This window comes from Macrotis lagotis, chromosome 3 (assembly GCF_037893015.1).
Source record: "Macrotis lagotis isolate mMagLag1 chromosome 3, bilby.v1.9.chrom.fasta, whole genome shotgun sequence".
NCBI classification, from domain to species: Eukaryota; Metazoa; Chordata; class Mammalia; order Peramelemorphia; family Peramelidae; genus Macrotis; species Macrotis lagotis.
This window is the reverse complement of record NC_133660.1, coordinates 127,268,895-127,296,867: the sequence shown is the minus strand read 5'-3', so window position 1 is coordinate 127,296,867 and position 27,973 is coordinate 127,268,895. Positions and strand designations below refer to the sequence as shown.

Below are 27,973 nucleotides of genomic sequence, written 5' to 3'. Positions count from 1 at the left end.
AAAGACAATTCAGTCACTACATTTAATTAACCAAAAGCATAAATCACATAAAAACACTTAGCAGGTTGTAGGCACATGAATTGGGATCTGAATCCAGGACTGGGAATTTGGTGAACTAATTTTGACTCTTGAGAAGTTGGAATCACATGGCCAAAAAGCTTATTCTTTTAGAGTCTTATGTTTTCTTTCTAAAAAAATGTTAATGTGAAATTCTGTCACTAAGTAATTACCTATAAGTTGATTAGGGAGTCTTAACAAAATAGAACTTGCAAATCAATTAATAATCACAGATGCCAAACATAAATAATTGTAACAACATCCCTCCAGGTGTTCTTAAAGAAAATTGAAAGAGCAAATACTTTTCTAAAGTTATAGCACATTCGTGAGGTTTTAATGAAATAATACTAATGTAGATGAAGGATGACCATAAATGGGGAGCTAAAAAAATTAAAAAAGAGAATGATTTTGATTAATTAAAACTGAGATAAAAATTTGAGTTTTATAAATTATATATATATATATACATATATATATACATATAATTTTTTATTCAATGCTAAGAGGAATTAAACAAATTTGTCTATTTTAGCATCCATTTCACTAACAAATAATTTTCTCCATGACTTGGGGACAGTTACTATACCATTTCTGCTTTTCTATCATTGTTACTGAGTGTAGTCTATTTGAAAATAAACTCATTGATTGATTGTCTAATTCTGTAGTTAGCTGAATGAATTATTGCTGTTGGAAAAGTAGTGACCACCACCAAAAGAAAGGTCTTTATAAACTTAGATTGGTTCTTAGACAAAAGATGTGACTTCTATAATTAGGCCGATACTAGAAGCCTTCTTAGACCAATGTTGACTTGGTGCTTAGGGTTCATGTGATTTCTCTTTCATAATGAAGGACTAGGATATGATTGCAGTGGAGCAATTTATCATTAAAACATAGACTGCAAATCAGCAATCCAAAATGTTTTGCTTATATGAATAAAATGTTAGATTTTAAGCTGTTTGGAGACAGGGAAACTATGTTGGTTTTTCCCAAAATTTCCAGTACAATGACTTCTATGAAACTGATTCCTAATAAATATTTCTTGACTGAGTGGATGGAATTATTTAATGTAGTCATAATATATAAGTGTACTCAATTTTGGTCAATTCATCAATAAATCAAAACGATCTCTTATAAAAAAGCAATATCCTTAAAAAAAAAGATCAAAGCAAAAACAATGAACTGTTATCTATAACTCTGCTTACTCCTATAATTTGAAATTTATTTTTAAAAGTGTTTATCACATTAAATTATCCCTATATGTATTTTCCTCCAACTTTGTAAACTCAAATATGCGAACTTGCTGAAAAGAGATATTTTTTGATATAGAAAAATATATTTTATTCCTAAACCACATCTTGCTGGCTTTTGTCATCATAAATTTGGGTGTGGCCTATTTCCTTTCATTATTTCCATTTTGTATCTAATTTAATAAAATATATAATAACATGAGGAAATCACTCAGCCATAAATATTCATCTCAGTCTGCCCTCAGACAATCATTACATTCCAGTAATAGTTTGCTCAAATATTAAAGCAAAATCTTCTAAAAACATTCTGGGTTTTTAGTTCCAATATTTATATACCTTGTATAATTATCAATATTCATTCTCTTGTAAATGAGATCTAAACAATTACAGGGGTAGATAATACAATGTGTTTAAATTATTAATTATTAATATTTATAATGGATTACAGAAGAGATATTATTCTGTATATTGTATTCTAAAGCTCAATGCTTATTTACTTTTCAGGGGTTGGTAGCTGATTACCAAGGCACACAAAGGGTTACACTCTGCAGACAAACATAAGCATTACAATTATCTTCAGAGACAAAAAAGGTAGACTATTTCATTTGTTTCATATATCAACATTTACTTTTTCCTTATTTTTTTGAACATAAGCTATTTGTGAGAGTATACAGGGAAATATAATGGTCAGGCTCAACACACACACACACACACATACACACACAGACTCTCTCTCTCTCTCTCTCTCTCTCTCTCTCTCTCTCTCTCTCTCTCTCTCTCTCTCCTCTAACAAACTTCTTTTAGTTCCAGGAAAAATATGCAAGAAATGTGTCCTCAAATTGTAATGGGGGAAACTACTACAGACTGACCACCAGTGCATCATATGGTAGGGTTTGCATTTTTTTCTTTTTTTAAATGTAATCATACTACTAAGATGCTACAGAGACATCATGGCATTCTTGGTCTTTGAGTCAAGAAGACCTGGATTCAAAAATCCTGATTTTGACAGTTTTGTATAGGCCCAACCTTCACTAATGAGGAAAACCTTTGAAGCCGCTGTCCTTTATATTATATTGTATTGGAATTTAGTTTTCTACAAAGAATTTTCCTATAAAAGTTTATGTCTTTCAGACAAGGATACGTAAGGATGCATAAATCCTTTAATTAGATTTGCAAAATGACAATATGAATATAAGGAATATCTGTGGCCAGCAAACCCTAAACAAAACTATATTGTGGTATCTGATGAAGTTAATATTTGTGTCTTTCAGTCATCCAGGAGGCTATTTTTAATCAGAATCACATCTAAAACAGACTTGATGAAGATGAAGATGCTAGGGTACTATTCATAACTTTAGCTCTTTTCAGACATTGCTCAGCAAAAAGTGAAATTTATTAATTTTAATGTGTTGAGTGAGCATTTTGAACTCTGCACCAGTGAATGGCTCAGGCATATACCATTTTTAAGCCCAGAAAAGACATTAGTCAATAAGTCATTCCACTCAGTTTTTCCTCAAAATGACTATACAGGGATTCCAGACTTTGACTCAGAAACTCTGGGGTCCAGGTCATAGCACAATTAGCATGTTAGGTCGAAGGGCATCTCTTAGAGAAATAAGGAAGCAGAAATATAGTTAAGGTCTAGCAGTTATCTAAGCATAACACAGATGAAACAAAGAATATGATGTTGGCAAAGAGAAGAAGTCATCTAGACCTGACTTCTCCAGTAAGTGGAAGATTTCCTCATCTAGTCCCTTTCTTTTTCTGGTACTCAGTTTTCTCATCAGTAAAATGAAAGCACTGAACTAGATGATCTCTGAGCATTTTTCCAAATCCACAAGTCTATCATTTGCTATCGCCTTGGATAACAAGATAGGATTTTATTTGTGCACTGGGTTAATTTATTTAATCTCTGATTTAAATAGGAAATAAAAACAAAAATAAGGATTATTTTTGCCTTTCTGCTCTGGAATCAACAAACATTTACTTTAGTCCTTATAGTGACACACAAAAGCTAGGTAAAAATTTGAAATGATATTTCAGAACAGGTTAAAGATGATAAAAATTTGACTTAAAATAATATAGATTGTATTCATATTACCCTTATTTCTTGAATTTCTTGAATAGAACTTTATAATATGACATTTCTGATTGTCTTCCCACAATTATAATTATGAAATTATAATTCAGAAAAAGTCAGAAAGAATTTCTGTGTTCACTATTATCTGGTTCTGAAATCCAAGAAACCAGTCTAATAATAGCTAAATCTTGAGTATAGGCTGGGCAAACATTTCAGAGTTTGCTCTTGTAAGATTAATCCTAAGATATTTTGTCTTTAGACTGACCCTAAGACATTTGGTATAGACCAGGTTTTTCCTCACTTAGAATGTCTTCAGGAATAGTATAAGAGTAATTTGATATGTCGCATTAAATCTTTAATAATAAACCTGGGATATTCTGTTCCATAGTCAAATAGATTCTCCATTGTGCCACTGGCCCTGAACAGGCAGCTAGACAGAGCAGTGGAAAGAGCATTGGCTGAAAAGTCAGGAGGAACTGAGTTCAAATATGACCTCAGACACTTATTAGTTGTGTTACCTTGGGCAAGTCACTTAACCCTGATTGCCTCACATTCAGGCCCAGCTCCAGTCACCTTGATTCATATCTGGCTACTGGTGATTCACTCAAATCCAACCCATGTGCTTGTCATCATGGCATCACTTCCCTGATGACATGGTTTTCTCCAAGAATGAAGGAAAAATATCAACATCATTTTAATGACCCTGGGGGTTCTCCTGTTTCTAACAATACTTTTAGCATTCTAACATCCACATGTTTCTCAAAATCTGTAGTATCTTGAGCTCAGAAGTCAAGGCAGCTTATGCCTGATCATTTATCTGTATGTACTTCCATCCATTAGAGACATCCATTCAAGGATGTCTCTCAGAATAGCTTATGGTACACAGGATAACTATACCACATATAGGAATTTTAAGTTGTATTTATCTTACTAATCCAGAGATTCTTAACCTGATGTCTATGAACTTGTTTAAAAGTTTATAATATTTTGATAACTCTATTTCAATATGTATGATTTACTTTATAATTCTGTTTTTTATTTTAAGCTTTTTTAAAAACATTAGTCTGAGGAGTCCATCCATAGTCTACACCAGACAGTCAATAGAATCCATGACCATCAAATAATTAGGAATCTTTGTGCTAATCAATTAATGGCATGAAAAATTCCAAAGAAGGAAAATATTGTTTTTATATACTTCCAAGAATAGATATTCATTTGAAATGTTATTCAAAGAAAGAGTCTCTGGACTTCCCCAACCTGTCAAAAGGGTTACTTAACATGATAACCCTTAAGTTCTACAGACACATACTTCACTCTTAATACAGTTTAAAATTAATTAGTGCCAAAAACCCTAATCAATCTTTTCTACAATCAATTGTCATCAACATTGATACCATTTAACAGGTAGACTGATCCTCCAACCCCTGATTGAGACAGTGGTTAACTGTTTCAATTAGCTCAGGAATACAAGAATTATCTCATGTTTCTTCTGAGTTGGTGTTCCAGGATCTGACACATAAGAAGATGCAGAAATTGATACAAATGTCTAATTGAGAAAGGAATTTCAAACACAGAAATGATAGAGGAAGGACAAATTCTTAAAGTAAAAGGCTCCAAAAGAATATCCTGTCTACAGAATCAAGTTTCCTTCCCTACAATCACCTTTGCCAGGCAAGCTGATATAGAACAATCAGATCAAAAAGATCAATATCCCTTGATGCTAATGCTTCTGACTGGGAGCAGAGGCTAAAAAAGGGATGTGATTTTAGCAGAGTTTTGTATAAGGTCACTTCCAGCATGTTACTCATCTGTGCTTCTCAAGGCATATCCGTTTGGATATATCTGCTGCGGAACTGTCTCTGTTACCATTTCTGCAAATACCAATAAATTAATAAGTAGATACAAAATCTGTCAAAAGAATACTTTGTTAAGGGGCAGGGGGCTATTCTTATGGGAGTAGGGGGAGTTCTGTAACACGTTCTGGTTCTTTGGCTTCAATTCCATGATATCCTTGACTAAACTACTACAATATCTTCTCTAGACCTGAAAATAGTTTCTACACTGGCTCCTTCCCCATTCCCCTCTTACTTGCAAAAGAAGGGTAACAGATCATGCTAAACTACCAAACTTTAAATTTAAATTTATTTAAAAGAAATTACTTAAGCATTTTAAACACCTAATTTAATGAAGTAATGTTTACTGTTATGTAGAAGAAAACTTCTAGGCATTAAAATATTTGACTACATTGTAATACATGGCAAACCAAATTATTCTTGGTTTGTCATCTGCTGAACCTGGGTCACTGCTGTGAAATGGAAGCTGAACAAAGCAAAAGCTTGAACCAAATGATTATCCGCTATAATAAAAGTGTAATCAAAACTCTAATGAATTCATTGGCTTTTGCAATAAGTATCTACACAAGAGGATCACAGAATTTTGGCATTGCATGGGATATTGTAGGTATCTAGCCCTGAACATAAACCTGCAAGAAGTTTCTATCTTTTTTCCATATTTGACAAATGGTAATCTATCCTTTACCTAAAAGTTTCTAAGAAGGAACTCAACTACTTCCTAAAATATTGGAGAGCTCTCATTGTTACAGCAGTGATATGGATGTCATTTTTGCCTTCTTGTTGTGGGTGCAGGTCATCTGCTCTCCCTTCTATTTGATGGCCCTGTTAAATACTTGAAAACAACCACTATCTCATTTACCTCCCAATCCCCACCCAATGCTTCTCTTGTATAGAAGAATTAAATTCTTTCAAACAAATCAAAAAATTTTATGTGGTATGAGCAGGGTAAAGTATTCACAGTAGAACTCAAAGGGATTAGTAATTTTATCAGTTTGGAAGTTCCTTGTAACTACAGATTAAAACTTATTTGCGTCTACCTATTCTATGTATGAGTCTTCTCCTTGCCTTCCCAGAAGTTCACCCCAGGGGCTTGACCAAAAGAACTGAGAAAATTCTTAACTTTCTCTTCTCATCACAAGTGTACCCATGGAAAACACACAACTACCATCTATTACCTGACACTTGTACCATATTCTTTTTTGATTGCAAAGAAACTTTTCATCATTCCTGGAATTTATCATCCCAAGGACCATTTCTTTCCTTGAGAGTCTTCACAGTTTCCCTTCTGCATATTCCCTAGGCAATGATGCTGACATTTTATGCATTAATCTAGCAACTTTTGAAGGGAACATAGCTTTAAAGATCATTTTAAAAAATCCTTTGATCATATCTTATGCTGTTCCATTGGACTCTTAAATACAAAGTAAAATGAATTTAAACCTGGATGGCTGCCCTATGCTCAGTGTAATAATCTTCAGCACCATAACAACCTGCTTTTAATCTCCTTTAGAAGAAAAGAATGCCTTCCAAAGGGGATCGGCAAATACCCTAACTGGATGTGAACACTTTTATGTACAGGCAGGAGATAATCAGTGTAGAAAGTTCAAGTTCATTACAGCCCCATTTAAAGTTCCAGTTGGGAATTAAACTTAAATTGGGGCCAGAATGAGTTTTGTCATCCCTATTGTGCTGCTTAAGGGGATGATGCTTCATGATAATGGGGAGAGTGATTGCCTTCAGGACAGAAACCACTAAGTTGCTGAAGTGTCTGTACAAAAAAATAATCAAAAAAATAAGATCATCTTGCAGATATTTCAATGGGTCCTCTTTCTTATTTCTTCAGCTTCTGATTAAAACTCCAAGCCCATTGTTCAAATGGAGAATCCTCAGCCTGAATTTTAATATCATCTGGATAACTTTTTAGAAATGATATCAAATTATACTGTGATTTGAAGAGGCTAGCTAGTGAACTAAAAAGGATTAAGTATATCTACAAATAGAGAGCTCTATTGTAGGACAACTCAGGATTTAGGAAATAGAAATACCTTAAGGGACATTTAAGCTTGTAGCATATCCTGTCTACAAGAGGAGAATGGATGCTGGCCTCTTTAATGATACCTATTTTTCTTTTTTCTTTCTTTTTAGTAAATTAATTTAACTGGAATTAAAGGCAGTCTAGAGAAATATGTACAATCAAAATATTATGTAGTGGCTATATATATCCTTCACTTTTATTTTTTTTCCACAAAGATCTTTGTCTTCTGAATTCCCTACACTATTTTCATTCAGTTATTTTTTATGTTAAGCATCAATTAAACTTCACCTTGATACCTTAAGATTCCAAGATGATAAAACTGAAAATATATGCATATAATATGTGTGAATATATGGCCATAATAAATGGAAAACATTTCTTTATTTGGTCAAATTTTCTGGAATACTGATATATTTATAATCCATTAAGAAACTGGGAGAAAAGGGGAGGCTAGGTGGCATAGTGGATAAAACATTGACCTTGGAGTCAGGAGTACCTGGGTCCAAATCAGGTCTCAGACACTTAATAATTACCTAGCTGTGTGGCCTTGGGCAAGCCACTTAACTCCATTTGCCTTGCAAAAAGAAAAAACACCTAAGGAAAAAAAGAGAAGCCATAAACTTTGCTTTGAAACAACACAGTCTATTAAATAGGTCTGATGGGTGGGACACTCTTTGATGAATAAGAACAGAGATCATAGATTGTTGCATGAGGCAATGAGAGAATAAGCTAATTGAGCAAGGTCACCTTGGCAAGGATGTGTGGAAAGGACTTTAATCCAGGTCTCCCTGACTTTAGGTTTAGCTCTCTATCCACTAAAGTAAAAAAAGTATATCATACATGTGTTTGTGTGTGTGTGTGTGTGTTAAAGAGCAGAGTAAAATAGAATCAGCAGTCCTAAAACAGTAAGGTCAAATAGGTATCTATGAATTGGGAAGCTAATTTCTGTCCCTTATTCCTTGCTCAATGACACTATCAGATCAAATGACATAGATGCTATTTCATTTGAAATTATTAAGAGACAAAGGAATTCTATCACTTTTGAAGAAAATCATGCAAAGCTCTTATTGACATAGATACATCAAGTAAGAAGTCAGAAAAAAATAATCTGAAAATTTAAGTAGGGCATATGGTATTGTGTATTTAGAATAAAAAGACAAGACTAAAAGTCTGGCTCTACCAATCACAGCTACAATAACAGTATATTAATGTGCCTTTTGTTTTTATGCAGCCCTTTAACATTCAATTTTCTTTCTCCCTTTGTTTCTTTTTTGGTCAATATTTCCAGTTTGTGGCTTTGATATGAAATCTACAAAATGACCAATTGTGATTCCAGTGAGTTGATGATGAAGGTCTCAACTCTAGACAAGATGAAGGGGATAGATAGATAGATAGATAGATAGATAGATAGATAGAAAGATAGATAAAGTAAATAGATGATATATATATATACATATATATATGTATATATATATGGAGAGAGAGAGAGAGAGAGAGAGAGAGAGAGAGAGAGAGAGAGAGGAGAATGAGAGGAAGAGTGTTTTCTATGACATGACCAATGTGAGAATTTGTTTTGCTTGATTATTCATATTTGTAGCAAAGGTGTTTTTGTTTTTGTCTGTTTCCAACATAGATGGAAGGGAAATGAATAAGTGTTACAAAAAGCAACTATGCAGGGACTATTTAATACTTTACAGTTTCTTCTTAGAATTTATTTTAAAAAATTCATTAGATATTCTATCTGCAAAAACTCCCAGGAGTGAATTCATATACTTTTCAGGATTAGAAATGACATTAAGATTAGTTCTGACATGAAAATTAACAAGGACCACACAGATCCAGTGCCAGAAGTAAATTTGGATGAGTTTAAAAGAAACTGAAAAATTTCAAACTAAAGATGTAAATAGAATCACAGAATTTTTGAGTTATATGGGATCTCAGTGGGCATGTAACACATAGCCTTATACATCTCTACTACCAGATCTGCTACAGCCCATCCCATTACTAATGAACTAAATAATTATTAAAAAGCTACTCTGTACAGGGTACTGTGCTGAAGAGTCTAATGTGGACAATTGGGTTGTATAGGAAAATATCACACAAAGAATGAATAATTCTATTTTTCATGCATCTCTCCAAGTGCAATCTTTCTAATACTTAAGTCATTTATTACTAACCCTTACTAATTTCCACTAATGAAAAACAATGATATTTCATTTCTTTGAAATGAATCGCATATCTAAAGGTACAAGGGTTCTTACAAGTTGTTTAATCCAACTTCTTTAATTTACAGCTGAAGAAACTGAGATTTAAGAAGATTAAGTTATTTCTCCAGCATCCTATAAGACATTAAGTGTTGGGATAGAATTTTAGACCAGTTCATTCTAGCTTTACATATCCATTACAAAATAATCAATAAGATACTCTTTACCTTTGATGATGGAAAGTATAGTTAGTATTTATGAATATATTGGCAAGTTCAACAAATGTTCAAACCTATCTGCAAACTAATTTGACTCAATAAATACTCTTCCTAGGGACAGCTAGGTGGCACAGTGGATAGAGCACTGGCCCTCGAGTCAGGAGGACCTGAGTTCAAATACAGTCTCAGACACTTAATAATTACCTAGCTGTGTGGATCTTGGGCAAGTCACTTAACCCTATTGCCTTGAAAAAACCTAAAAAATAAAAATAAAAATAAAAATAAATACTGTTCTTCAAATAAAAAATTTTCAGGAAACGTAGTGTAGAAAAAAGTTAAAAGTTTATAATAATGACTTTAAGTCAAGTTTTCATTAAGTGCTGGGTCCAGAGTCAAGTCTTCTGTGAAGCCTTCACCCAGTATGGCAATTTACCATTTTTTTTTTTCTGAATGGCTAGTCCTCTTTTTTTTAAAAGCAACATGGCCCTCATTATAACATATGTATAACATATATAACTATTGTAACACTTCTACATCTGTGTATATATATTCACATATATGCATGTATGTGTGTATGTCTGTGTGTATATATGGATATACATATATACACGCAGACATATAAAATTAGATTTGTGAGTCCTATATATCGCAGTAGCATTCAGCACCATAGGCAAGGTGTTGCTTCAATGTTGAGAGAATATATCTTGTTCATTAACAAGGAGATAAATAGGAGAAGATCTCTATATTTGGCCATCATTACCATTCCACTGTGGGTCAGTGCTAGGGTACTTTTCCTAGGAATATTTTAAGGGGAAGGGAAGACAGTATGTAGTGGTATTAGATTGAATTAAGCTGACCTTTTGAATTTGATGCTTAGCAATCATCTGCCTTCCTGAGCTCCATCAAGAATAGAACTTTCAATAAGAAGGCAGTAAAATGGAAAGTCAGAGGATTTGAGTTCAAATCCATACCTCTGACTGTTACATCTATGTGACAGTTACCACTTTCCTAGGTCTTAATATGTAAAATGAAAGTTGTACTAGAGAACTTCTTAGGCTTCTAAGATCTATAATTCCATGATCTAGGTTTCCTATATAAGTACTTGGAGAAAGCTTCAATGCTGTTCTTATCTAGAGGTTTATCTCTTCACCCTAAAAATGTGTTTGAGAAACCAAATATAGTAGTGTCTGCACTTTGAGATTGTTTTTCATTCACATTTTGTGGATCATATATGCTTGATTTTTTTTGTATCCTCACATTCCTATTAGAATATGAATTCCTTACTATTTAACATGGACCTTGTCCACTGTAAGCACTTAAAACATATTTATTTATGAGAGTGTTTTAATCTCCTCTGTTGAATTTCAGTTCTTTTGGACAGGGATATATCACAAAGAGGGCACTGGACAAGATAATTTAATAAATGATCATAATGTCCCCCAAAAGATTAGAATCTTTAGTTTTCACAAAAGCCTAGTTTATAGAATTTAGTTATATTATTTACTACTTATTTCTTGTCATTAGAAAGTTATGTAAAGTAAAGAAATGTCCTGATTTATTGGACTAGCTTTCAATTACATTTTTGTCAACTGGGTAAAAATAAACAATGCAAAATCACAGTTATTAATTTCTAAGAGTACCTTGAACTATGCAATTTTAGGTTTAATTTATTCCTTAAATATCAGAAGTATATGTCTGTGTGTGTGTGTGTGTGTGTGTGTGTGTGTGTGTATTCATACAAGGAAATTATCTTAGTAGATACAAAGAAATGTTAAGGGATAGAGGATATCTAGTCTATTTTTATATTTATAGCACCAAAGGTTTCACGTTCCTTAACTCTTATATTGTTAGCAATTAAGAATAAGTTATTTGGGGGGCAGCTAGGTGGTGCAGTGGATAGAGCACTAGCCCTGGAGTCAGGAGAACCTGAGTTCAAATCCTCCCTCAGACATGTAATAATTATCTAACTGTGTGACCTTGGGCAAGACACTTAACCCCACTGCCTTGCAAACCCCCCACCAAAAAAAAAAAAGAAGAAAAATGATTTACTTTTTAAAAGGAATAAACAGTTAACAGTTTTTTAAACTTTAACACAAGTAAGTAAAAATATGGTGTTTAAGGGCAACAAAAATGTGCATACCCTTTGAATCCAGCAATACCACTAATGAGTCTATATCCCGAAGAGATTATGAAAAAGGGTAAAAAGTTCACTTATACAAAAATATTCAGAGCAGCCCTGTTTATGGTGGCAAAGAATTGGAAATTTAGTGAATGTACATCAATTGGGGAATGGCTTAATAAACCATGGTATGTATATATATATATATATATATACATATATATATATATATATGTATATATGTCATGCAACACTATTGTTCTATTAGAAACCAGGAGGGATGGGAATTCAGGGAAGCCTGGAAGGATTTGCAAGAAAAATACTGAGTGAGATGAGTAGAACCAGAAGAACATTGCACACCCTAACAGCAACATGGGATGATGATCAACTTCAATGGATATGCTCATTCCATCAGTGCAACAATCGGGCACAATTTTGGGGTATCTGCAATGGAGAATACCATCTATATCCATAGAAAGAATTGTGGAATTTGAACAAAGACCAAATTTAATTTAAAAAAAAAACTTACTATGGAATGTTGCTATCTCTTATACTTGTTTTTTTCCTTAAGGATATGCTTTCTCTCGCATCACATTCAACTTAAATCATCATATACCATGCAAACAATGTAAAGAGTAACAGACTACCTTCTGTTGGGGGGGGGTGGGGGGAGGGAAATAAGATTGGGGGAAAAATTGTAAAAATTGAAATAAAATCTTTCTTAAAAAAATAGTATAGTGGGGGGGGTAGCTAGGTGACTCAGGAGTACCTGAGTTCAAATCCAGCCTCATACACTTAATAATTACCTAGCTGTGTGGCCTAAAAAAATAGTATAGTGGCAGGGGAGTGTGAATTAGCTGTTCAGCAAAAATTGTTGTTGTGTTTTTCTTTGAGCTTCATTCTCAAAGAAGACCATGACATGAGGGAGGTGATGCCATGACAAGTCCATGAATTGGATTTAAATGAGGAGGAGGAGGGTGCTGTGCTAAGTAAACGGGCTCAGTTTCTCCTCTAGAGCCGTCTGAGTTCAATGGTTAGATTTGGATCAGGATTACTGGAGATGGTTCTGGACGTGAGGCAATCAGTGTTAAATGACTTGATCAAGGGCCCAAAGCTAATAAATGTCAAGTATCTTAGATCACATTTGAACTCAAGTCCTCCTGTCTCCAGGACTCTATCCACATCACCATCTAGCTGCTCCATTCAGCTATTCAGTATCAATACTAACATATTAAACTATGGAAAAAAGGTTATAGATCAAATTCAGACTACACTTTTATTGCATAGAATACGGCATTTGGTGACATTAATGAAAATTTTTGCTGATTCTGAATATTTATGAAGGTTAAATTTGATTGAAGAAGAGCACAATTTTTTTTGCTTGTTTGTTTTTTAGGTTTTTGCAAGGCAATGGGGTTAAGTGGCTTGCCCAAGGCCACATAGTTAGGTAATTATGAAGTATCTGAGGCCAGATTTGAACTCAGGTACTCCTGACTTCAGGGCCGGTGCTCTATCCACTGTGCCACCTAGCCTCCCCAAGAGCACGTTTTTTTAAGCATAGAAGATAGACAGTTGGATTGAATACAAAGGAGTATTTTTTTTTAATTATTTGTTTTCGAGTAGCCCACTATATCCAAATTGAGATTTTGGAGACTTGGCTTCATTTGGTGACATTTGAGCCTCAGTTAGAAATCTTTCTTTTGCCTCCCTTTCTCTGATCACTCCAACTATTTATAAGCTGAGAAGGGAGATGCTAAGCAGCAGTCAAAAAATTTAACAGCAATCTTCTGCTTTTCCATCATCCCTGAAATAGAATCCTTAGACTGCTGCTTGGGTCTACCACTTGAGTTGAGTCAGTAGGAAGGAAGATAATAAGAAACCATATGTAGCATTCCTATGTCCCTCATCACCAGGGAAGTGATCAGTCAACGTTAGACTAGTCAACAATGGTAAAATACTAAATTACATAAGTCCCTGACTGACCTGATGTTTACTGACACCTCAGCTATCAATTGATAGAATGAAGACAGAAGAGAGTAGGCTATTTTGACTGTTTTAAAGTGTGTCCCATAATGATGCTCTGGGGTTCTATAAATAAATCATTTTCATAGTCTTCAGCCAAGTCAGTCTTCAATCAGGTCTTTAGAATTTGTGTTTATTCCTTTGGACCCAGGGATTAAGTTACTTTTAGAGAAAGAAAGTGGTAACAATTTTGGGAGGCAGAAGAAGGATAAAAGAATTGCAGGATAATGCTTCCAAAGGGACAAGGAGAGTTGATAGAGAATGGAGCAGATGATTTCCAAAGTCCATCGCAACTCTCAGGATCCATGATTCTATTAAGATGATATTAATATGTATAGCTAAAAGCACTATGCAAGTCTAAGTAATGATGTGAAACTTGGATTGGATTTCTCTGGTAACTCCCTGATGAGGAAATTCTCTCTATCAGTGCATGTAAGCACCTTCTTTACAACATGTAGTCTTAGAGATGCCTAGAAATCTGAGAGATTGACTTTTTTTGTCAAAATGTCAGAGATGACTTGAATACAGGTTATCCTGGATCCAAAGGTAGTTCTTTAAACATTATACCAAACTTTGGACTCTACAAACAAGCTATTTTCCAATGACAAGCTCTAGAAGTGGGCTTCTTTGAGACTAGACTAATTAAACTTTAAATTAAACTTTCACTATATTGTACCTATTTGCAATCTTTCAGTAATCTATATCAAAGCAATCCATTTCAAAGCTTTGTGAAATATGGGAAATATTCCTAGCAACCCTCTGCCTTCCTGAACTCCATCAAGAATAAAATTTATCTAGATCCTCCTTTGAAAATGTGTTTGAATATGTTGGCCTTGCCTCAATGGGAAAGGAAATGTTGCCCCTTATTATTAAAGTTAATGGTCAAATATCTGTGGTAGTTTGGAGAAGGAACAGTCAATTAGAACAGCATCAAAGATCTCAGAAGTCATTAAGAATCACACCACTTAAATTAAAGCATATTCTGCAAATAGAATCAAATTAAAGCTAGAGAAAAGGGAGCATGGAGAGAATTTTCATGACTTTTTGGGGATCAATAACTATAACCCTTACTTCCAATGCAAAGAAAATAGCAATATACAAGTTTACTGCAATTCATTTTTCAGTTGCAGTTATTTTATTAACATCATAAGGTTTGAAAACATTGTGGTGTGGAATTAATTTGAAAAAGAAAATATTTCTGTTTTTCTACCTGTAAATTTACTGACCAAACCTTTCTCTGTTACCTTATAGAAATTTTCACTGTCATTCAGAAAAGCATAAGTAATTATGGTTGTCATCTGCCCAGAATGGAAGGAATGGGGGGATTCTAGTCCATTATAAAATCACTTTACTCTTGGTGTTTCCCTCACACCAGTTCCAGTGCAGGCAACATTTAATCAGAAATTGCCCACAAAATATTATTAATAACAAAAAATCATATTCTAATGTCATAACACTTGAAACTTAACAATATTAGACACATGAGAGAATGAGAACAGCATCCCTGATCTATTTCTACTCTACTGCTGCTTCCCATATTATCCATCTGTAGAACTTGAGGACACCTTCTGATCCAAGAACAAAAAATTCCATCTACATTCTATACCTAAAAATGGCAAATTGATTTCATGATACTGGGTCATACTGGGAGATACAAAATTGTGCCTTTAGATTACATTATTCTGGGGCAACAAATCATTGGTGTATGCGAATAACAAGGCAATTTTACAATTAATTGCTGGGATCTGGATAGAATGACACGTTGATAAGCATTCTTCTTGTGGGACTATCTTTGGTATTGCTAAAGACCTGGAAAGTAACCCTGAAGCACCTTTATGTGGCTCTTTTATCTGCTAGAATAACTTGAGCTGCCAGATAAAATAACCCAGCAAGGCAAGTCACTCAACCAGATCTGGAAGTTGGGGAAAAGAAGAATGTATGTGTCAGTAGATAAAAATCTCTTTTCTTCTGCCATTATTATAAGCCATGTGAGTGATCTCTATTCCGATCTTTTAAACACTGTGTGACACACTTAATGAAAGTTTAAGAAGTCATTTTTTTTATTTCTTTTACTCTCATTCTCCCTTTATCTTTCTTTCCTCTCCTTCCTTTTTTCAGTTATCTTTCTTCTTTTCACTCTCCCTCCTTTCCTTTCTTTCCTTCATTTCTTCTTTCTTTCTTTCTTTCTTTCCTCTTTTTCCCTATCTTTGTTTTGCTTCATTCACAGTTGTGCAATTTAAACTTTTAAAATCCTTAATAAATTATCTCTGAAAAGTCATATTTCTTTACAATAGAATTAAGGAAGTTACAGGTTGGAAGGGCACTCAGAAGCTGTTCTTTGGGGGTGTTGTGTTGGTTTTTTTTTTAAATCCAATGTTTCTTATATTTTTACCCATAAAATAAAATGGCAGAAAAAGATTCATTTCAAAGCTTAACTTCTTATTGCATGTATCTTTATTTCAAAAATTCACCTAAGATGAATCTCTACAATTTCAGCTTAAATTTAAAGAAAAATTCCATTGAACATTCATGAAGATGAGAAGTTTTGTGTCTGAATCACTGAATCAGCTGCTGTTCTTGAACAAGAATCTTGTCTGTTCTAGCAAAATGAAAACTGTTTGAGGGCAGGGAAGGTGTTTCTCTTTTTCCTTGTATCTTAGGTATTTAACGCAATACATAATATATGGTGAATGCTTAATAGATGCTTCCTGATGACATCTTACAATCTTAAATTTCAGAGACAGTTTTTAGCTTTAATATATAGGAATTTTTTTCTAACAATTAGACCTAACCCAAAGTGAAATGACTCAGGCTCAATGATCATTTGCCATTCATGTTATTTGAAAGGGAATCTTTCTCAGGTCAAGATTAGAGTTGTCTTCATCAGTCAAAGTGGGTGACTGAAATGTCATTCCAGTCCTAAGATTCCAGAAATGGATCCTAAATAGTTGTAATAGACTAATGTCTATGAGTAGGCAGGGTTTCCCAGATGCCACTATTCTCATTTCACTTTATAACAATGCAAAACTCAGTCATTTCAGATCAGAGTATATAGCCAGAGGAGGAGGGAAAATTATGATGACTATATATGTTTACAAAGATTTCTGATGCTCTTAAAAAATAAAGTGCTTTTTTCTTCCATTTTCAGTTACTAGAATAACCAATGACTTTCAAAAATGCCTCTATTTCAAAGTTAGCTGCTATAAAGCCAGTTCAATCTGGTAATGCATAAGGGTTGGACTTTATTCCCTTTCTTTGAAAAAAAATCTCCTGACAGTTCTAATATTGTTTCCTTTTTATCACTGATCTCTTCAATTACATTACTATTATATTACTATTACAACATGTAGAAAAAAAGTACAATTTAAAACACTCTCAACTCTCTAAATTGAGTGTATGAAGCTAAATTATGAAATTAGGACTGAATTAATAATAATCCCATCATTCCATTTCCTTGGTCAAAAGAGTGTGAGAATTGAGAGGGCATCTATAAAATCATCTTCTAGGGAGGCTATGATTGCTTGGCCTCAACAGGTCCGAGCAATAATATTAATCAAATTAGATAACTACAATATACCTAGCATTAATATAGTGAGACCTTAGGATGTAGAAAATGGATGAAAAGGGGAGCTCTGGATTACCTAAGAAAGTGTAAGCCAGTTCATGTTAGAAGGATAAAAACTCCCCTGAATATCAGTAGTAGGACTGGGTCTGGGAAAAGGAACTTCCCACACTTCTATCTTGAATGAGATTAGGATACTAGATCTTTAAAAAATGAAGTAAAATTGAAAAAATGAATTTTATATTGAAAATGTATATGCAATACTAATTAGAGACTTTTGGTTGTCTGTAAAACAATCTTGTCTTTAGAATTGGGATTATTCAGACTGGAGAATAGAAAGTCTCAAGATTGATTTAATAGTAGTATTAAAATACAGGATACAAGTTTTACTTCATAATTTCAGTAGAGTCTTTTAGAAAACTGGCTATAATTTATATAGGCTTTTGACAAATGGTAGTAATGTGTTACAACCACTTGGTCTGAGCAGAGAGGCATAATAAATTTCAATAGTGGTCACATAGTGGGGAGCTACTAATATTCCCAGTTTTATGACCATGAATAAATAAATAACAGAAAGTAAGAAATCAGAAAAAAATGTGGAGATAACATTCTGAGAGCAAAGTTTTAACACAACACCAAAGATATACACAGGCATTCTTCAGCTACATCATTATGGGGCTCCTCCCTTACTCCTGTACTGACATTAAAATAGTAGACTTCTTTCAAACAACCTTTTCAACACTGTGTCAAACTCTTAGGAGTGTTTTCAGAGTTGCTCTGGGGTCTGCTTTCAAAGTTTCTTTGGACTTATTTATATTTACCTAATTTTACTTTATTATTACCTAATTTAGTTTATTGACTGACAAACTGACACACTTAAAGCCATCTGGAACTTTACATCTCCAATAAGAGTCCTTTCTAAAACTGTTCACAACCACCTTCTCTCTTCTAAAATGATGAAGTCATCTCTCTGTCAGGGACTGCATTTCCCTGCTCAGTCTGAGATGCTTCAGCTGCTTCTCTCCTCAGAAGATCACAGATCACTGTGATCTTAGACAAAAGTTCTTTTTTTCCATCAAGTTTCCACAGAATACCAAACATTCATCATTCATCCATGTCTCATCCTAGGAAGTTCCTTTCTTTTTTAAATCAGTTAGTCAATAGAATCCACTAGCCTACTTTTTGATAGAAATTGTTCCTTTGATGTCTTAAGATTTTTTTCTTTACCCATGACATCTGAAACATCAGAAGAATTCCTTAAACTTGTACAGCAAGTTTTGAATAGAAAAAATTAATAAGTTTCACTTTAGAGAACATGAAGTACATGAAGATCTTTTCCATAGAAGACATGTTTCTAATCTCTACAAGAACAAGGTAAAAATTAAAAAGTTTCAAATTTAACAGGAGAAATGTGCTTAAAGAGCTGGTTGTGAAAGCAATTCCTCTCATGAAGGTTTGCTCACCACCTGAAGTAGTAGAATCTGATTCTCTATTGGCTTTTTAAAAATGGGATATTTCCTTCTTTCACTGTACTGCTTAATATCACATTTTCTTTGAGTCCTTGCTTGTTCATTTCTGAGGTCCTTTCACTTCTGATTCTTCATCTTAGAGGGATGATACTAGCTGAGTCTATTGTTTCTGATTTTGAACCCATTTTCTCCTTTAACACTTACAGTCCTATTCAGTTCTACCTTGTCCAGTCTGAGCTCCTGGCTTTGGCTTTCATATTGGAACTATTTCCAAAATCTTTATCTTTATGCACCAATTTCTGCTTGTCTGTTGCAGCCTTCTCCCTTGTTCCTTGTCATTTAGAGAACCCTAAATGAAGAAAATTTCCTTCTCTATTCCAGGGAAGGAAAATTTTTTGATCAAGTCCCATGAAATCAGTAGAAGTGCATCTCTGCTTGATCTAAATATTAGATTAAACTGTGGGAATTATAATCTTCTGGGGAGTACTGAGAAAGACAGAACCAATCTATGTGATATTTTCTGTGAAGGGACCTCCAAGAAAGAAAACTGCAGATCTACAACCTTTATCACTTAAAGTCTTAACAGTACAAGTGCTATAGGCATTGACAAGTGAAATGACATGCAAGCACATGAGAGAAATGTTCAAACTTCAAAGCTATCCTAGACTGCCTCTCACATTATATGTGATAGGTGCTTGATATAGATTTATTAAATTGGATAGAATAAAAAGAGAATAAATATTTACCAGATAAACAGACTAAGGCAAAGCACTAGATGTGGAATCAAATTTTACTTAATCATTATAGAAAAGATATTTTCTCAAGGAGAGGATAACCTGAAAAATCAAATCACATATCCACAACTCAATTTTGTTTCTGTTTAAAGGCAATAGTTTTAGACTGAAGAAATGTCTAGAATCAATAACAGCACTTCATCAAGGAGAAGATAGCAGATTAGAGAAAATGCTCAAGTAATGGTGCTGTTCATACTCCCAATCCTCTCTTACTGCAAGGACACCTAGTGAGCTTCAATTAAGTCAATCTCTTATGTTTGTTTTTGTCTTGGAGCTGTGATCCAGAAGATAATGCAAAGAAAAAAAGGACAGCAGCTCTGCATCAATAGATAGTAATATAGAAAGGGAAACAAAAATGGAGATGATTTCAAGAAATAAATTTCAGGTAAAGAAGGACCAGAATAGGGGGAAAGACCCCTATATTCCTAAAATAGAAGAGAATATTACACTTTTTGCATCCTCCTACCCATGACCTCTTTTGACATAAATGGAAGAAACACATAGCTATCTCCTAAGAAATAAATTACATCAATTAGATGCTGTGACTGCTTTTAAATCCATAGTAACTTATAATTGCTTTAAGATTTCATGGAATCAAAGGATGTTTAGAAAAATAGTAATTTATTTTTCCTTTATCAGTGATTAATCCTAGGAGACAGCTGCTAGCTCTTACTCACTTGTTCCTTCTTTAGGGGTTAAATGGTAAAACCAAGTGATTAAAACCCTACATTGTAAGAGTAATGTGGTGTGCCAACACGATACTTGTAATGGAACCACAAATGTCAGTAATATTTCTGTATCCCCAGTCCTTAACACAGATCTTGGTTTATGGTAGGCACTTCCTATTTATAGACTGATTGAATGCCATGATTATTCTTGTTTATAACTTTTCAACCATCTAGACTATAAAGATCACTGAGGATTGGTAGGGCTGATAATAGGGCAGCTAGGTGGCAATGTAGATAGAGTGCTGGGTCTGGTGTCAGAAAGATTCATGTTCTTGAATTCAAATCTAGCCTTAGACATTTATCAGCTGTGTGATACTAGGCAAGTTCCTTAACCTTATTTGCCTTGAATTAGAGAAAGAAATGATCAACTACTTCAATATATTTTCCAAGAAAATAACAAGTGGGTCATGACTGAATGCCAATAGGGCTGATAAAGTAATATCAGTAGACATAAATAAAAATGGCAGTTGATACCTGTGATACAACCTCAGCAGAATTTCAGTCCCATTAAAGAAAAAACATAAAAAAGAATAGAACAGTAAAGTTGTGTCAATTCAACCTCCACTTACTTTTGCAGTTACAATTGACTCACAATAGAATTAGTTCAATAGAATTACAATTGATACACAAAATTAGTGTGTGTGTTTGTATGTATGTATGTATTCTTAGATTCCAGTTTGTCTTTCTAAAAATGCTCTCTGAAAATCATTACAAAGCATCAAATTGATGTGGATCTTGAAGACGTAACGATGTATTGCAGATACTGCTGGTGGAGAACAGAATTAAGACTTTAGAGATGAAAATGGACAGATAACAGAAAGCTTTCTTCAGGTAATGTAAATTAACTGGCTTGTGAAGCAAAAGTTTGGGAGAGGAGAAGTGAAGTCAGATATGTATGGACTTTTCCAAATGGTATTGTAAAAGTATTAATGGTACTGAAGTGGAACAGGAAAAATGGGGAGCTGAAAAGGACAAGTCACAAAATAAAAAGAATGAAAATGTAGTCTTTTATATATGTACAATATTAAAATATTAACCTGACTGTTCAGGGAAAGGGAGTGGGAAATTTTGTAACTTAAATTTATACATATACATATGGATGAATGTTGATAAACCTTCATAACATGTATTTAGAAAAATGAAATATCAATAAAAAAGAAAAAAAAAAGAAAATGTGGTCTTTTAACATGTCAGGTCTAGAGTCTAGTGTGGTCTCTAAGCCACAAATGTTAATATCAATTATGAGAGACAGGGACTCTGAGATAGGGCCTGGGCCTGGATCTCATTGGTTTAAGAATCTTCCACATGGGGAAAGCCAGTTGGCTTTGTCTCTGCGACTTAGCTTCCTAGAGAGTTAAGTGTCTCTGACAGGTTAAGGAACTTGCTCAGAATCAAAGAGTTGGTATGTATCAAAACAAATCTTGAAACTAGGTCTTACTGGTTTCAATGATGGCTCCCTGTCCACCATACCTCCCTGCCTCTAATTTTTTAAAACATTAATTTAGTTTCCTAGTGCCACACTTTCCCAAATCCTTGGTTTTACCTTATGTTCCTTTACTTAGAAATAATAACAACAATACCTCAACAACATCAGGCTCCTTCTTTCATACATTAATTTCTTTTACTTAGAAACAAGAACATTCCAGCAGCAACAAGTTCTGTCTTTCATACATTAAATTTATATATGTAATAGAAATAGGGAAACATTATTTTTGAAAAGTGACAAAATATATAAAGGCCATCTTTATAAACTATCTTAAAAATAGACAAATCTTAAGGATGTACAGAAAATGAGCTACCTATGACCCAAGGTCTTATGAAGGGAAAATAAAAACTTTATGAACTTAAAAGACTTCTTAATTCACTTGATTCTCATAACAAGTTTATCGGGTAGGTGATATCATTATTTTCATTTTCTACATCTGAAAAACTGAGGTTCATAAATGTGAAGTGACTTGCCCAGAGACCTAAAACTAGTGAATGACTGAGGAAGAATTTAACTATGAGATTATCCTAATCCCCAATCCAATATTGTATACATCGTCAGCACTGTCAAACTCAAATAGAAACTGGGAGTCACTAAAATGCATATAAAGATCATTGTTAGGCACACATGTATTGAAAAATCACAAATTAGCATTTTCTGTTTTCTATCACATTTTATTTATTTTGTTAAATATTTCCCAATCACAGTTCCACATTTTCATCTGGTTCTGTCTACATTTAGAAACTTTGCCATAGCATGGGCCTGTGCTAAAACAACCTGTTTCTCATTTTTTAAGAGAAATCTAGCTACTGACACTTTGAGCTAAGCAGACTAAAGATAACAATGAACCATTTAGTTTGAAGCTGGTTTTTTTTTTTAAGTTTTCTTTGCAAGGCAAATGGGGTTAAGTGGCTTGTCCAAGGCCACACAGCAAGGTAACTATTAAGTGTTTGAGGCCAGATTTGAACTCAGGTATTCCTGACTCCCAGCTGGTGCTCTATCCACTGCGCCACCTAGCCACCCCTGAAGCTATTTCTAATCCATTTTTGAGAAATGTCCTTAAGTTATTTTAAAGAATGAAGAACCAACAAGGTAAAGCTAAAATTTTTGACAACAATTTGAACACTATATTAACAGGTCAAAATTGTGTTACTGAAAAATTTTAAGAAATATAGTTCATTATTTTGAAGAAGAATCAATGCAACCAAAATAGGAAAATCAAATGGGAGAAAAAAGAGACTGGATTTCTAATACTGACTCTATCCAATAATTAGAGTTATACTTCTGAAAATTACTTATTCTTAGCTTCAGTTTTCTCATATGTAAGATTTAGAGATTGCAGCACATGATGTAGACACCTTCAAAGTACAAGATTTCTTCTTCACACGTATGCTAATTTGAATCAACAGCTAGAATCAACAACAAAATAAAACTGATCATCTTCAGTCTAAACATCCCTTTTGCCCCCGAGGTCACCACTCTGCTCCCCGTCACCAGCTCATTATCTTGAAATCATCCAACACTTCTCCATCTCCTTTGCCATCATATCCATTTATTTGCTAATTTTGACTGGATATCATTCCCATTTATTTTCTTCTTTCCACTTTCACATCACTACCACCATATTTTTTAATCTCACTAGTATTATTGTACTAGTCTACGTATTGGATTTCCTGATTCTCTTCCTTCTTCTTCTTCTAGAATGAAGGACAAACAACCAAAACAACAACTACTACTACTACTACTACTACTACTACTACTACTACTACTACTACTACTACTTCCAAACAGCTGTCAAAAATAATCTTCCTAAGATATAGGTTTGATCATTTCTCTTTCAAAAACTTTCATTGACTGTTGTAACTAGGACCCTACTAAGGAAACCTATTAAGGAAACTAAATATAAAATACTAATCCTTTAAGATTCTCCTAATCGGTCTTTAATTTCCTTTCTTAATTTCATATTTTATCCCACAATCTATGTTACAGTCAATTTGGACTACTAACTTTTCCTCAAACCTGACTTTTCACCATACACCTATATTGTACAAGCCTATAATGATCTGATTTTCAGTTCTGAATCTCTGGCTCTTTAGATTCCTTTAAACCTTACCTCAAGTCTTACCTTCTCCAAAAATCCTTCATTAGATCAACTCTCAAATTAACTTGTATTTTACTTATCTCCATATATATGAATTATTCAAGTAGAATATAAGTGCCTAGGAACAATGTTGTATGTTCAACTACTAGCAAAAATATTTGCCTAAAGCAATTTTAAATATTTGTTTCTTGAAGTTGGCTCCCCCATTTACCTCGTCTATGATAGAAATTTGTTAGCAAGTCTATTCCCATTTGGTGAAAATAGTACCCAGCCCCTTTAGAAATTTTAACGTTCTGACAATCCCAAGATAGTGGGTCTGAATGAATGTAGTTCTGTACAAAGTGCCATGTATACTGAATACTAGAGCTGGAAGAACCTTAAAGAGGACATGACTCACCTCATTTTATAAAAAAGGAAACTAGGGCTAGCACAGATAAAGTGCCAAGAGCACAAAGAAAATCATCGGTCACCTTAGGACTGACTTCCAGATATTTGAGTAATGTTTTTGTCTCACTACAGACATTATAGGGTATCTGATAGGGAAAAGGTTGTCAAAGAGGAATACTCACATTACAAATAGGGATTATAACAATAAAGGTTTTTGGAGTTTTTATATAGACAATATATTTCATAATTCCACACAGGAGATAGCTTTTTCTAATATAGAAATTATTCACTTCTCTATACATCATGCCTTCTTATCACTTCTGGTCTTCTATTTGTTGTTTTATTTTCTTGAATTCTTTCCAACTTTAGGAATCATGCTTCAATATCATAACTGAATTGACCATCTGAAAAATTCCAATTTCCTCAAGTGTTCCCTATGATAGACTTCAAAAAGGGGGTTGATATGGTGTATTGAAATAAAGAGATTTTATATTTGAAGGGGATTGCTCAGAGAGTGATTCATTTTATCTTGGGTAATAAAGGAAACTTCTGTTACCTCCTTATGGCAATAACCAGTAGGAACCTTCTTGGGCTAACTAGATGGGGTGTGTTGAAAATAGAGATGGAATGAGTATGTTTGTTCAGTTTTAGTGAGCTGATGTTGAACTAGTGAAATGCATCAAAGAAGGAAAATGGAATATAAAGGGAAGTGATTGTGCAGAGAGGTGAAGTGTGATTTAGGAACTGAAGATGAGTGAAAGATGAAGGTTATTCCAGCCCATGATCACAGATGTTCATACTAGTTTTTGTACACAAAGAAACTCCATTTTTAGGGAGTGTGATAAGAGGGCCTGATTGGGGTATCTGATTTGTTATATTGCTGAGATCCCAGTAAATTCTAAAAGGAAAGTCAGAGGTCCTGAATAACAGGGAGCAATACAAATAGTTCCAATTGTTCAAAATGCGTATATTGTTCCCTAGCTTATTAAAATCTTCCCTTTTCTTGGCTATTTCTAGAATATCTATAGTTACTATCAACTCTGGGGACAGTCTCAGTCATCTACTCCCGGGCCAGGGGTTAAATGCAAAATTAAATTAGCTCTTAATAGAAATAACACCTGGGGAAATGGTAATTCTGAACCTTCCTTAGGAATTCCATTTAGCTCAGGTTAATCTGAAGGGACCTGAGTTGATTACAATCTGACCCTGTATAGTGTTCTTCATTTAAGGGAAATGTTTTGGGGAACACTTATAGAGCAAATACCTAGGAGCTGCCCAGTGTTCTTTTAAGATAATAATTTCCTAAGATGTTTATGGGGGACACATGAAATTATTTAAGGTTTGAGGACTATGACATTTCAGATATCCGCTTGACTAACTGACCATCTAACTCTGAGGTATGACTGACTTGGCCTCATTCTGCAAGAGTATGGCATGCCATATGAAGTACAGGATTGTATCTGACATGAAAAAAATACACTTCTATTCACTAAATAGGGATAGGAACTGGATCTATAATTTCATTAATATAGGGAATACCTTCTCTACCACTTACAAGTCTTAGAGAGTTGTCTGGAGGACTGAGGAGATATGTGACCTGCTTAGAGTCAAACAGAAAGTATGTGTTAGAGGCAAAACTTGTATGCATTTGGGCTTCATGTGTCTAAGGTTATCTCTCTCTAGTTGCTACAGACACAACCTCAAGTTTTATATTCTAGAGTTATCTTACTAAGTACATGGATACTTTAACTACTTTCATTTATTCCTAATCCCAAACAAAGGCTATATATTGATCATATTACTTTTCAGATAACATATCACATTCAGTTAAACTGTGGCTAGTCCACAGGGTTTATCTGACCTATTTATCAGATACTTGAAATGTTTTCATTTCCCATTTTATAAAACCCATCTTGTCAAATTTATATGGGATTTTTTGATGAGAGATAAAGAACTCTACCAAGATTCTACATCTAATACTTTGATGAATATGTATGACCCCTAGTTGGTGGGTTGCTTATAGTCAAGATATCCATGTCACGGCTCTGAGATAGCCACACATATTGATTTAAAAATGAATAAATGATGAAAATACCAAAAAGGATATGAAATAACAAAATGTAAGGAACTTCAGGGATTTTTCATGATTTGAGGGGAAAAAAAGTAATTGGTATAAATGTATTATATACCACTGTCAACTGCTGTCACTAAGCTGCTGGATGGATAAGGGGTCCTGAGAAGTTAATGACATTTCAGCAAAAGCGCAGGCCCCTCCAGTGTATGATGTGGAAATACCAAGTTGGGGGAAAGGCAGACTTGCTCATTCATATTGTGGGTACTCTTCTAATCCATCTTTTGTAGCAAAGAGACAAGTTTGTTTAACTTTTTAATTAACATCTGTCCTTGCTGACAAGACATTGTGAACAAGGCACTTTTTCTCCATTACTGCTTTGACTCTAGATTTAATTACTTTGGAAATTAATCCAGAAGCATGACTTTAGGCACAATATTTTAAGCCATCTGTGTTGCTACACTGTTCTTAATTATTTGAAGTATAATTCTACTTTTCTAATGAGTGATATGAAAAGAACGTAGGGAAGTTACCAGTATGAAGGCAGGTGCTGCAGGGGAGGTGGGTTATTCAACATGTCTTTGGAGGTTAGTGATTTATTTAGGTTCTATGGAGGTGTTATTGGGAATACTCAAGAAAACTTAGTGGACAAGAAATCAAGCATTGACATCAATTGGTTGTGTCACTTTAGGCTAGTGGATCTAGGTTTCCTGGAACTCAACTTCCTCATCTTACAGATGAGGAGACTAGGATATTCTAAGATTGTATGGTATTCAATGCAAATACTTTTCAAAACAAAGACATATTTGATTCATTTGTAAAATCATGGCACTGGACCTCATTTCTGAGGTTCCTTCCTGCTCTTAACATTCTCTGCACACAAACCTTTCAATTTGTATCTTAATGAATCAAGATGAAATATGTGTTCCTTATCTATTACCACAAATGAGAATGATCCCTTCCTCCCTCCCTATATCCCCATTAAAAAAATTGAAACCAAGTATTCTTTTCTAGACTAAAGGCATGGAGCAGAAGAAATGAATTTCTTTTTTTTCTTTCATGTCACAAATGGGAAGTAATCAAAAACCTCTTAGTATCACTAAGTGTTTGATCACGAAGTATGGCATGCATTTGAAATAATGAAAGCAGGAATGGTTGGAGGAGGGGTGGAGAAGAAAGAGGCAGAAAACAACAGCGGTATATGGTACCTTCTCATACAATCCAGGGCCCGAGTGAAGAAGTCCTTGTGCAGCTGATGTTCATCTCTCAAGATGACACATTGCTCAAGGGTCACTGACATAGATGTCCTGTCTTTGGCACTTTTACAACAGGTAATTCGAATCCCGTTGAGTTTGCGGCAAATCTGCAAAACAAAAATGGATTATGTCTTGTTCACATATGATGATATCAAAACAAAATAGTGTGGTATAAGATGAAGAATTATTGACTTTGAAGTCAAAGGTCCCTGAGTATTTTGGGCTCTCTGTAGGCTCAGTTTCTTTAGTTCTCTTTTAGCTTTTTATCTATGAAATCCTAAAAT

The 27,973-nt window shown here is 34.1% G+C and overlaps 1 protein-coding gene across 14 annotated transcripts in view; it reads right to left on the bottom strand.

Moving 5' to 3' along the window:
* Positions 1-27,973, bottom strand: part of INPP4B (inositol polyphosphate-4-phosphatase type II B) — a 981,822-nt gene that overhangs the window by 289,404 nt on the left and 664,445 nt on the right. For 13 of the 14 annotated variants that reach the window (XR_012477007.1, XM_074229241.1, XM_074229248.1 and 10 more), the window contains one exon: positions 27,642-27,796. Coding sequence is in view for 13 of the 14 variants with exons in the window: in XM_074229241.1 (XP_074085342.1) it covers positions 27,642-27,796 (155 nt within the window). In the remaining variant the exon portion in view is untranslated. Of the gene's footprint in view, positions 1-431; positions 27,797-27,973 lie in introns of those variants that run through there. The other variant, XM_074229246.1, reaches the window with a different exon arrangement.